This window comes from Coenobita brevimanus, chromosome 9, assembly GCF_032717465.1.
Source record: "Coenobita brevimanus isolate Jiangsu-jjx chromosome 9, ASM3271746v2, whole genome shotgun sequence".
NCBI lineage: Eukaryota > Metazoa > Arthropoda > Malacostraca > Decapoda > Coenobitidae > Coenobita > Coenobita brevimanus.
Window position 1 is genome coordinate 1610001 of NC_136962.1, and position 12500 is coordinate 1622500.

A 12500-nucleotide genomic window follows, 5' to 3' on the forward strand; every position below is an offset into this window, starting at 1 on the left:
AAAACCACCCAGCTGCCTCTACACCAACTGGCAGGAGTCCCCCGGCCTCCAGGATTAGTGCGCGAACCCCCCACCATGTGCATCTGTTAGCTTCCCTACTGAATGGTCAGAGTCGCCTGGCAGGCCGCATGAGTCACATGCTGCCTGAGGCAGAGAGGTACTGGTCATCCGCCGCTGCCGTCACGTACTAACCCTTACCTGGGCAAACTCAAGTGAACTTTGTATGCAGATGTCAGTTTGCTGCAAGTGGCTTCCTCTGTACTTGACAGCAACTGCTGGGTGTGATATGGCGGCGCTGTACTGCTTGCCGGCCAACACAAGCACGCACCTCAGTTCCTGCCTTTCTGCCCCTGAGTGGTAGCGCTTACAATGATGGCTGTGATTGTGGCTGTGTTTGTGGTGGTTCCGTACCTTCTTCAGGTTGTGGCTGTGCTCTGCTGTATTCGTGTGTGTGTGGTGATGGTCCCACCACCACCTGAGAAGCGGAAGAGGAAGGTTCTGAGTCTGGAGAAGAAGTGTGAGATATTGGGCAAGGTTGACGCAGGCTGGACCACAGGATGCATTCTTCACGAGTATGATGCACCTCAATCAACACTGTTCGATATCAAGAAGTCACGCAACAAGCTTACACAGTACAGACAGGGCTTTGCCAGAAACACACATCGTGGTGACAGGAAGGTAATGGGCCAGGCCTGGTACACCAATATCGACAAGTTGACATTGACATGGTTTCGTCAGCAACGTGGTGCCAGTGCGGGGGACCAAGGTGAAGGCTGCTGCTGAGATGTCTGCACGCCTGTGCGGGACCTCAAGGCATCCGAGGGATGGCTCTTCAGGTTTAAGCAACACCGTGGACTTACTGGCCAAAGGCATGTGGCGAGGCCTTAGATGTGGAAGCAAAAGAAGTAGACCCATTTCACCAGAAAGTGCTGCGCCTGATCAAAGACGAGGACCTTGCCCTTGGTCAGGTCTAGAATGCTGACGAAACTGGCTGAGGAAAAGAGGAAAAGGAGGCGACTGTGCCTGGTGGGAAGCTGTCCAAACAACGTGTCTCTGTTTTGTGTTGTGCCAATGCTAACGGGACGCACCGCCTCACACTTGTTGTTGTTGACGTGCAAAACAACTATGTTGTCTCTGTGGGTTGATGCACAGCCTGCCTGCTGTGTGGTACCATTTTGTGAAGGCCGGGTTAACCACAAAGGCTGGGTTTACCACACAGGCCGGGTTTACCACACAGGCCGGCTTTACCACAAAGGCCAGGTTTACCACACAGGCCGGGTTTACCACTAAGATCTTCAGTGACTGGTTCCACAGACATTTAGTCAAGGAGGTTATCCGTTATCAAACAGAGGTCCCTGGCATCCCTTGTGACCAGGTGAGGGCACTCCTGCTCCTGGACAATGCTGCTGTGCATCCACCCGAGACGTATTTGGTTGCTTTTGATGGGCAGATTAGGTGTGTGTTCCTGCCACCTGACACCACTGCCCTGATTCAACCCACGGACCAGGGTGTTGCGTGGCTGCAAAGAGACTGTACCGCTGGAGGTTCCTGAACGAGGTGGTGGTGGCGCTGGAGGACCAGGATGACGATGAGGACCCTGACTGGCAGCCATCCACAACGCCTTCACTCCATCATCTCAGTGTCCTCCGTGGTTACCTGGAGGGGGTGCTGGTGTATGCCCAGCACCCACACTGTGACAGGGAGCTGGTGCCGCTCCGCCTGGCGATGGAGCTGCAGGCAGTCCGGGACGCTGTCATCCTCCAGCAGAATCACTGGTCCGATCATCAGACCAAGAGAGACTTGTTCTTCAAGCCTGCAACCCCTACAAGTGCCAGCCCATTTCACCACCACCACCACCACCACACCCACCAACTCGTTTCCCACCTTCACCATTGGACCCGCAGCCACGCATGGTGACAGCCGTTGAGTCTCAGCTGGACGTAAGTATGTGGCTGTCTTCAGAATCTCCCGAGGGGGGTCAGCCACCATCACCACGCCACACAACACCAGTCACCACCCAGCTCCAGCAGGCTGAGGATGAAGAGGACAAGTTCTTTGACCTCCATTAGGCACTACTGTTTGCCACTACAACGCACGGGACAACTCTACCCCTGCTGGAGGTGGTGGGTTACAAAGCCTGGTGGTGGTGCACTGGGCGGTAAGTACCCCAACCCAACTTTTTCAGCAGGTGGCTTTAGGTTTCACAGTTTCCTTGGTGCTAAAATTTATTGAGGATATTACTGTGTGTGTTTTGAGGTCACAGTCACGTCTTACTGATTTTCTTTCCTTTACCGGTGGCTTCCTTCACGTTTACCATTTTGTGTCTGTCCTCCTCTATTCCTATTTCTCACCATCATCCACTCACTTGATGTAGTGCTGCCTACTACTTCCTTAGCCTTTATCATTCTTTTTCTGTGCCTGTCCTCCTCTCTTCCTATTTCTCACCATCATCCACTCACTTGATGTAGTGCTGCCTACTTCTTCCTTAGCCTTTATCATTCTTTTTCTGTGCCTGTCCTCCTCTCTTCCTATTTCTCACCATCATCCACTCACTTGATGTAGTGCTGCCTACTTCTTCCTTAGCCTTTATCATTCTTTTTCTGTGCCTGTCCTCCTCTATTCCTATTTCTCACCATCATCCACTCACTTGATGTAGTGCTGCCTACTTCTTCCTTAGCCTTTATCATTCTTTTTCTGTGCCTGTCCTCCTCTCTTCCTATTTCTCCCATCTTTCCTGTCACTTCTTATTGCTTTTCTTTCCTTTACAGGTGGCTTTACATTGAGTGACAAGCCAAATGGTTTCCTGTAAGCCAAGAAACCATTTACAACGCTGGGTGGTAACCATATAACCAAACCATACGTGCTGCCTACGTGTCAACAAGTGGGTTGGTGGAGGGTTAGTGCCCCTCCCCGTAAAACAACTAACTCAAAGTCAAATGGCCACCCCTTACCGGATTATGGCGTCTGGCGATAGATAGATATTGGAAGGATTATGGTGTGTGGCTGTAGGTAGATAGACAGATAGATAAATGATATTGAAAGGATTATAGATAGATAGGTGTTTTTTGGACTTGTGTTTTTTTTTCCATAGTTCTCTGAGTGTAGAAAATTATTTAGGATATTCGTTTGTATAGATAGATAGATAGTATAGCAGAATGACCTGAAAACACTGCCAATAATAGCTTGTGGTTTTTTTTCCATAGTTCTCTGAGTGTAGAAAATGATTCAGGATATTCGTTTGTATGTTTGGATGTTTAAGTATACCTGAATGACCATAAAACACTGCCAAATTAAGCACAGGTAGTGTACAATTAGGATAGGTGTAGGTAGGGTGTGGATGTGGTGGGGTGTGGGTATAGGTAGGGTGTGGGTGTGGTAGGGTATGGGTATAGGTAGGGTGTGGGTGTGGTAGGGTGTGGGTATAGGTAGGGTGTGGGTGTGGTAGGGTGTGGGTGTGGTAGGGTGTGGATATAGGTAGGGTGTGGGTGTGGGTGTGGTGGGGTGTGGATGTGGTGGGGTGTGGGTACAGGTAGGGTGTGGGTGTGGTAGGGTGTGGGTGTGGTAGGGTGTGGGTATAGGTAGGGTGTGGGTGTGGTTGGGTGTGGGTATAGGTAGGGTGTGGGTGTGGTGGGGTGGGGGTATAGGTAGGGTGTGGGTACAGGTAGGGTCTGGGTGTGGCTGGGTGCAGGTATAGGTAGGGTGTGGGTGTGGTTGGGTGTGGGTGTGGTGGGGTGTGGGTGTGGTAGGGGAGTAGTGTTCCTTATCCAGATATTGCCACTATCCAGACATGCCTTTGGCTCTACTATGTCTGGATAAATGACGGATTACTACATCTACAATGGATACGTTCAGCTTTCCACACTGCTCGATCTCTGGCAGCCTCCCTATTCAGTGCCTTATCCCTGAGGTCACACTCTATGACCTCATCCCAGGTCTTTTTTGGTCTGCCTCTCACAACCCCACCCTCAACGTTCACACCCCTCACCCTCCACACCTCTCACTCTCCACACCCAGTTCTCATCCTCCATCCTCTCCACATGCTCAAACCATCTCAGTCTACCCCTCCTCATCACAACACCAATACACTCCAGTCCCATCCTTCCTCCCAAACCATCTCAGTCTACCCCTCCTCATCACAACACCAATACACTCCAGTCCCATCCTTCCTCCCAAACCATCTCAGTCTACCCCTCCTCATCACAACACCAATACACTCCAGTCCCATCCTTCCTCTCAACTCTACCCTCAACGTTCACACCTCTCACCCTCCACACCCCTCACCCTCCACACCCAGCTGTCATCCTCCATCCTCTCTACATGCCCAAACCATCTCAGTCTACCCCTCCTCATCACAAACACTGCACAAGATGGAGTTATTTACCACGCCTTTGTGGCAAACCGCACTTGGCCACTCTCCCTCCTCTCTGACAGTACCACAACCAGCCCTAGATACCATCACCTTTGTTTTAAATGCGCCCCCTGCCATCTCTCCACTTCCTAAATCTTTCCTCCACCTCCCATACCATCTCTCCACTTCCTAAATCTTTCCTCTGCCTCCCATACCATCTCTCCACTTCCTAAATCTTTCCTCCGCCCCTCCATACCTTCTCTCCACTTCCTAAATCTTTCCTCAGCCTCCCTTTCATTCTCTGCAATCAACACCAAATCATCAGCATACAACATCTCCCACGGGAGTCCATTTCTGAAGTCACGTGAAAGGGCTTCAAGTACCATGATAAACAACATGGGACCCAAGACTGACCCCTGATGCACACCAACATTCACGGAAAACTCATCACTCAAATCTCCATTCACTCTTACATACATACCTATCTTACCATTTACACACATCTACCTACATATACACATATCTACCCACATACATACATATCTACCCACATCTACCTACTGTACATACACAAATATCTACCCACACACAAATACCTGTCTACCCACATACATACATATCTACCCACATACACACCTATCTACCCACACACAAATACCTGTCTACCCACATACATACATATCTACCCACATACACACCTATCTACCCACACACAAATACCTGTCTACCCACATACATCATACCTATCTACCCACACACAAATACCTGTGTACCCACATACATCATACCTATCTACCCACATACATATCTACCCACATACACACATATCTACCCACACACAAATACCTGTCTACCCACATATCTACCCACACACAAATACCTGTCTACCCACATACACACCTATCTACCCACATACATACATATCTACTCACATACATGGCCATAACCTCTCTAGGGACTCTGTCAAAGGCCCAAACCATCTCAGTCTACCCCTCCTCATGACAAACACCGCACAAGATGGAGTTACTTCCCACGCCCTTGTGGCAAATTGCACATGGCCACTCTCCCTCTTCCTTGACAGTACCACCACCAGTTCTAGATACCATCACTTTTGCTTCATCAAGTGAGTGGATGATGGGGTGTGTACTGACCTTCTGAAGCAGTGGCGGTTGTGGCGGATGGCAGCATGAGGCCTGTGTCGCGAACCTCATCAAACCGTGTCATCAGTGCCGGCAATCTGTAATAATAATAATAATAATAATAATAATAATAATAACAATGATAAAAATAATAGTAATAGTAATATTAAAAATAATCTATCTATCTATTGCCAGACGCCTTAATCCTGTAAGGGGTGGCCATAAACAAATCACCTCCATGTCACCCTGTTCCCTGCTCCCAGCTCACACCTCCCTCTCTCATATAATAATAATAATAATAATAATAATAATAATAATCCATCCATCCATCATCCAATCCTGTGTTGCCCCATGAGGAGCATAGGAGGCCGGGGCTAGGCAGTTGATCCTGACATTTAAGATGAGAGTGACCAGCCTCACTCATCCCTGAGTGGCATTACATGAACAATAAACCCCAACCACCCCTTGGATATAAACCTGCACCAGCTCAATCCGATTGGAGCGCCTTAATTACCCACTAAACCACCAGGCGCCATAATTTGGTATTATGGTTACCACCCAGCGTAGCAAATGGTTTCCTGGTGAACAGTACAGTACAGCCTGGCGCGGGCAAAGGCTGCTCATGGCCTTTGGTTCCTTCTTCCTCGCATAAAAAAAAAAGCCGTTGTATACTGTCATTGGCGGCCTTTCTTGAGTGCTCTTAGCAACGCTGTCGTTGTAGTGTTAATTATGCCGCCAGAACATCCTGCCACAGCCCAGCAAGCATCCCACGAAAGCCCTGACTCTTGAGGAAGTGAAAATCCTTGCTAGGGTGACAGGAGGACAATCGACCCCAGCAGTGGCCAGGATATATGAAGGGAACAAACGTGCTGTGCGGTACCTTACAAACCAAGAGGGCCAAACACGCCATGCTGTGACTATGAGTGTTTGTGGTAGTGCCAAAAACGCAGCAAATATAAGGGACAAAGTGGTGACATGTAGGGAGGCTGTGTACTCTTTGTGGCTAGGTGATTGTACAGGCAAAAATATCTCAGTGGATTCACACCTCATCCGTAAAACAAGCTGGCAGTCTTTACTCCCTTACTGCCCAGGTCTCACTACCATACAGCACTGCACTCCTAACACATGCCGCATAAAATAAATTGCTTAGGGAAAGGTGTTAGGGAGCTTCCTTTACTGCCCAGGTCTCACTACCATACAGCATTACACTCCTAACACATGCCACAAAATTAATTGCTGAGGGAAAGGTGTTAGGGAGCTAATTAATTGCTGAGGGAAAGGTGTTAGGGAGCTTCCTTTACGCCCAGGTCTCACTACCATACAGCATTACACTCCTAACCCATGCCACATAAAATTAATTGCTTAGGGAAAGGTGTTAGGGAGCTTCCTTTACTGCCCAGGTCTCACTACCATACAGCATTACACTCCTAACCCATGCCACATAAAATTAATTGCTTAGGGAAAGGTGTTAGGGAGCTTCCTCAGGGACGCACTGCACATCCACCTAATCACTGTCATTTCCGTACATCTGAGCCTGTGAATATCCTCCTCCTCCACTAACACAATCCATCCCCTTTACACTGGTGAGGAATCGGCTAAGGCAGGCTGGCCAACACACCCTGACCCAAAACCATTCACCACAAGCAAGGGCTGGCGTGATCATTTTCGAAAGCGGTTTACACTGAAACGTGTTAACATTTATGGTGACATTGTGTATACTGATAGGTGAGTAGGTAGGCAGGAATGTAGGTAGAGGTAGGGAGGTAGGTAGGTAGGAATGTAGGTAGAGGTAGGTAAGTATGTAAGTAGGTAGATAGGTAGGTAGGCCATCCGACAAAAAGTGATTGATGAGAAGGGTCATAACCCAGAACACGCCCTCAATGCTGATCAAACATCCCTGTTCTGGAAAAAAACGACTGCCAGGACATACATAGGTAAGCAGAAGAGTGCACCAGGTTTTAAGGCAGCAAGAGATTGATTTACTCTCCTTACGTGTGGCAATACAGCAGGTCATGTCATCAAGCTTGGGCTCTAATGCAAGAGTTAACCGTTATTCCCGGTCCTTCAGGTATGCAACAGGTCAACTCTGGAACTGTCTCCCTCTGTCTGTATTTCCTACTACCAATGATCTCCGGTCTTTCAAACGCAGTGTGTCCAGGCATCTCAAAATGATCGGATCTTGAATTTGGCTCTCTATTGTATTTTGTTTTTCTCTTGGAGGGAACTGTTACTGTGGGCTCATGGCCTTTGGTTCCTTCTTCCTCGCATAAAAAAAAAAAAAGAAATGTACAGGGCAGCAAATCCCAGAGCTTTGATAAACTGAACCAAATTGTCTCTCCCTGTTAACTGGATCTTCAACAGCAACACCTGGATGACCAAATTTCTGTTCAGTGACTGGTTCCAACAATGCTTTATTCCAGAGGTCAGGCAGGACTGAGTGACAGGGCCTGGAATTCAAAGTTCTCCCCAGCTTAGACAATGCCCCCGGCCACCCAGATCCACGGCATTTAGAAGCCGAGGAGGTTGAAGGTATGTGTCTGCCTCCAAATACCACATCCCTTATCCAGCCCATGCCTCAGGGTGTAATTCAAGCATGATGTTCCTCCATGGGCAGCCTTTAATGACAGCATCAGTACTTCGAAGGACACAAGTCAAGAGTGAGAGCAGTGGAAATGAGTTATTTAAGAGGAGCCTGTGGAGTCACATGGAGAGACAGGCTGACGAATGAGGATATAAAGGAGTGTTGTGGTGTGGTGTGGATGTGATAGGAAGCGTTATGAGGAACACACTGAGGTGGTTTGGCCATGTGGAGAGGCTGGAGGGGGAGAGACTGATGAGGAGAGTGTATGTGAGTGAGGTGGAGGGGGAGGCCGAGGATGAGATGGAGGGATGGGGTGGAAAGGTATATGAGAGACGGGGGTGTGAGCTGGGAGCCGGGCAGTGAAATGGCAGGGGACAGGGCGACATGGAGGCGATTTGTTTGTGGCCACCCCGTACGGGATTGAGGCGTCTTGCAACAGATAGACAGATAGATCAGTACTGTAGAGTCTCCACTGACGATGGTGGTTATGGCACTGATTCTCAACGCTCCTGTGGATGAGTATGGGTCTAGCACAATGGTCATGAAACAATCTGCCCTGCTCAGCAATTACCCTAGACAGCATACCATCGTGTTCCTGCATCAGCCTCTCTGTGCCAAAGCGAAGGAGACTGTGTGGGGTTGTCGAGAGTATGATAAAGTCTTGCTTGGTGGACTCTATATAACATTCACCTTCCTTTGGGACATCGGTCAGAACATGGAAAGCGCAGATGATGTGTGGATGGAGCAGACATGTTTGGACAAAATATGATTGAGATGGTTTGGACATGTGGAGAGGATGGGGGATGATAACTGGGTGAGGAAGGTGAGAAGTGTTAATATTGGGGGTGGGGTTATGAGGGGTAGACCGAGAAAGACATGGGACGAGGTCATTAAGTGTGACCTCAGGGTTAAGGGACTGAACAGGGAGGCTGCAATGGATCGTGCAGCGTGGAGAGCCGCCATTAGGTGACCAAGGCCGACGCAGGCAAGCATGTTGGAGCCTTTAAAAACGAAACGAAACGAAACATTTATGATGGACAGGAAACACTAGTACAGCGTGGTTCAGGGACATATCTAGGCCTGTGAAGCACTCAGTAGGATCAATTGAGGCTTTCTTGGATTGGCTACAGCAGCAAAATCTCAAACTGTATCTGGAAATCATTGTGCACCGATCAACTGTTTCAGAACCGTTCCAGAAACATAGTACGAGAAGCCAAAATGAAGGCCTTGTGAATACTGTAACTGCAATCAATGAAACTCTAGATTGCCCTGAATATGTAGAGAAAGCTGGTGAATTCACAGCCTCAGGCCCTGTTTTCGCGATTCGAGGTGTTCACAACAGCCGCTGAGATCACTGACTACCATCGACACTGCCACTGAAGAGGTAACTGCAGACCTCCTCAGTGCCAAAAACAGTGGGAAGGATGTCGTGTTACAGAATATAAAGGAAACACCAGTGGAGAAGAATATGCCTTCCTTCAATTGCCAGAAACGCCAGAAGTCAAAGATGTGTGTGGCACTGTACATAACACCTGTGCAAGATTGAAAGCAGAGGGTCACCATGCCAATCAGAGCAGACAGGCAACTGATAGACACTGTTCAATGCGTCACAAGCTGGGCGAGTAGTGTACCACCTAGTTTGGCACACACTGATAACACGATGAACAGTACGCACAAGTCTGCACTGCTTCCCTTGCGAACCACTAATCTTGGCGCAGAGAAAGTCAGAGGAACACCAGACACAACACGAAAAACACGCATCATAATCACACTCCAGGCATTGATTCAGTCCCTACGGATGCCACCAGAGTGCATGATCTTCGGTGACTGCCAAAAACTTCAAGAAGACTGTGGTGATGCAGGTCAGTGGCATGGTTTCCAGGACTGATGTGTGTGTGAGCAGTACAGGCCTTTATCTATCAAGTCAGCTTTACCTTTACCGAAGTGCCGGTCGTGTGGCGTTAGCGGCCATGGAGTGCCATCTTCCCCTACCCTCAGCTATCCTGATTAACTCCACACTGCTGATTCTTTCTTGTAAATCGCTTCTTATACAATCCATATACTTAATCGTTGTCTTCCTCTCGCTCTTCTTCCCTCTGCTCTTCCAAGTAAACGGTCATTTTCAAGTTCTTTTATAACATGTCCCAAAAATTTAAGTCAGCTGTGAGGACCAAGAGAGCTGGGCAGATGAAGAGACCAACCCGAAAGGTGGTCGACAGGGAGGGTCTTCCACTCCCCCAAGCATGGAAGAACTGCATGGCTTTAGATGAAAACAAGGAAGACTTTGCCATGTTGCTATGTGGCAGAGTTACCAAGCACAATGACAGAGACAAGGAGACAGTTGTTGGTGACGGCAAATCAGATGGATATTCAACAACATCCTCTTCTTGCTCATTCATCAGGGACAAACCGTGCCAAGTGTGGATGACGAGCGGCACCTCCAAGGAGCAGGAGTGCTTCCCAGTGCACATCACCAACAAGAACCTCCCTCGAGTAGCTGTGGAGAATGTGCTTGGCTTCCATACCATAACTGGCCGCGATACTGTCTCGTCCTGTGCTGGGCATGGGAGGAAATTGTGTTAGAGTGTGTATTACCAACACCCAGAGCTGCTGCAAGGTGTTGGTAGGGATAGTCCGTCAGGCAGAGTTGAAGAGTTTGTATGTATATGTAGTACAAGGCACCGTGCTGCACTTAGCTTGTTGACAGGGCCAGAGATGATGTTGCAGGAAGGAAAAAAGGCGATTGAAATGTTGCCACCAACGTGTGCCACACTGGAGTTACACCTGAGTTATTATCCCAAGCACTCAGGGGACAGGAGGCTGACAGGTACTGGACAAACGGCTAGAAGTGGTGTGGTTAGGAAGCCATCTGTTCTAAGCAGGTGTTTGGAGTTGGTTACTTGTATCTATCTATCTATCTACTGCCAGACAGGGTGGTCATTTGTCTTTGAGTTATTTGTTTTACGGGGAGGGGCACTAACCCTCCACCAACCCACTTGTTGACACGTAGGCAGCACGTATGGTTTGGTTATATGGTTACCACCCAGCGTTGTAAATGGCTTCTTGGCTTACAGGTTGCCAGCTCTGAACCAAAAATGCCATCAGAAGTTTTTTATTTTGAGGGAGTGAGAGGCAGAGGCACAAAAAGGTGGACAGGACGAGTACCTGGATGTCCTCAGTGTTAAAACCAAGAACGAATTCCTTGCGATAATGGGCAAAGGTACTGCATCCATCTGAGGCAAGGATACAAGCCCTGCAAGGCGAGACGCAACGGATGCAACGAACAGCAACGGCAATGAAGGAAATGACCTGCACCAAACCATCATCACCTCCCTCTCTCTCTTTCTCCCCCTTTTTCCTCTTCCTTGCCTCTCTCTCTCCCTCCCTCTCTCCCCTTTTTCCTCCTCCTCAGCCTCTGAAGTGGAGAGATGAGGGGAAAAACTCATGGAGAGAGAGAGCACCTACGAGCACACTTACTCGCTCTCTCTCACTTACTCCCTCAGTGCACTACTTTCCATCGGCTTCAATGCACCACTCTCACTCTGCCTCTCCACCCCATCCCTCCATCTCATCCTTGGCCTCCCCCTCCCTCTCCCTCCCTCTCATCCTTGGTCTTCCCCTCCCTCTCATCCTTGGCCTCCCCCTCCCTCTCATCTTCAGTTAATCCAAACGCCGCTTTTCCAAACTCACTTGGCAGGTGGTATGTTGTGTTTTTTGGAGAGGTCAGCCCTCAGACGGTCGCCATAGTGCTTGTAACACTCTACGAGGGTGTTGAAGGCGCAGTCCCGCACCAGCGCCGTCGGATCAGAGAGGAGTTTGACGACGTGCGGCACCAAACGCGACACTGTGACGGATCCGGCGCCATGGCTGAAAGAGAGGAGGCAGGGTTAATCTATCTATCTACATGTTAATCTCACTATCTGTTTATGTCTATTTATCTATCTATCTATCTACAGCAAGACACGTTAATCTTGTAAGGGGTTGCTCATGTTAATCTATCTATCTATCTATTTATCTATCAATCTATCTATCTACAGCCAGACACTGGAAGTTTGTAATGGCCACCAGAATCAATGTATCTATCTATCTAAAAAAATTAACTTATCTATTTATCTATCTATCTATTTACCACCAGAAGCCTTATTCTCACCAAAATTAATATATCTATCTATCTATCTATCTGCAGCCAGACACTTTCATCATCATCACCACCACCACCACCACCACCATCATCATCGTCACCACCACCACCACCACCATCATCGTCACCACCACCACCACCATCATCATCGTCACCACCACCACCACCACCACCATCATCGTCACCACCACCACCACCATCATCATCATCGTACCACCACCACCACCACCACCACCATCATCGTCACCACCACCACCACCACCATCATCATCGTCACCACCACCACCACCA

At 48.7% G+C, this 12500-nt stretch overlaps 1 protein-coding gene across 1 annotated transcript in view; it reads right to left on the reverse strand.

The window, feature by feature from the left end:
- chb (CLIP-associating protein) overlaps positions 1-12500 on the reverse strand; it is a 202625-nt gene that overhangs the window by 129216 nt on the left and 60909 nt on the right. The window contains exons 4-5 of the mRNA XM_080279799.1: positions 11759-11935; positions 5500-5585 (exon numbers count right to left, since the gene is read on the reverse strand). Coding sequence (XP_080135925.1) covers positions 5500-5585; positions 11759-11935 — 263 coding nt within the window. The remainder of the gene's footprint in view (positions 1-5499; positions 5586-11758; positions 11936-12500) is intronic.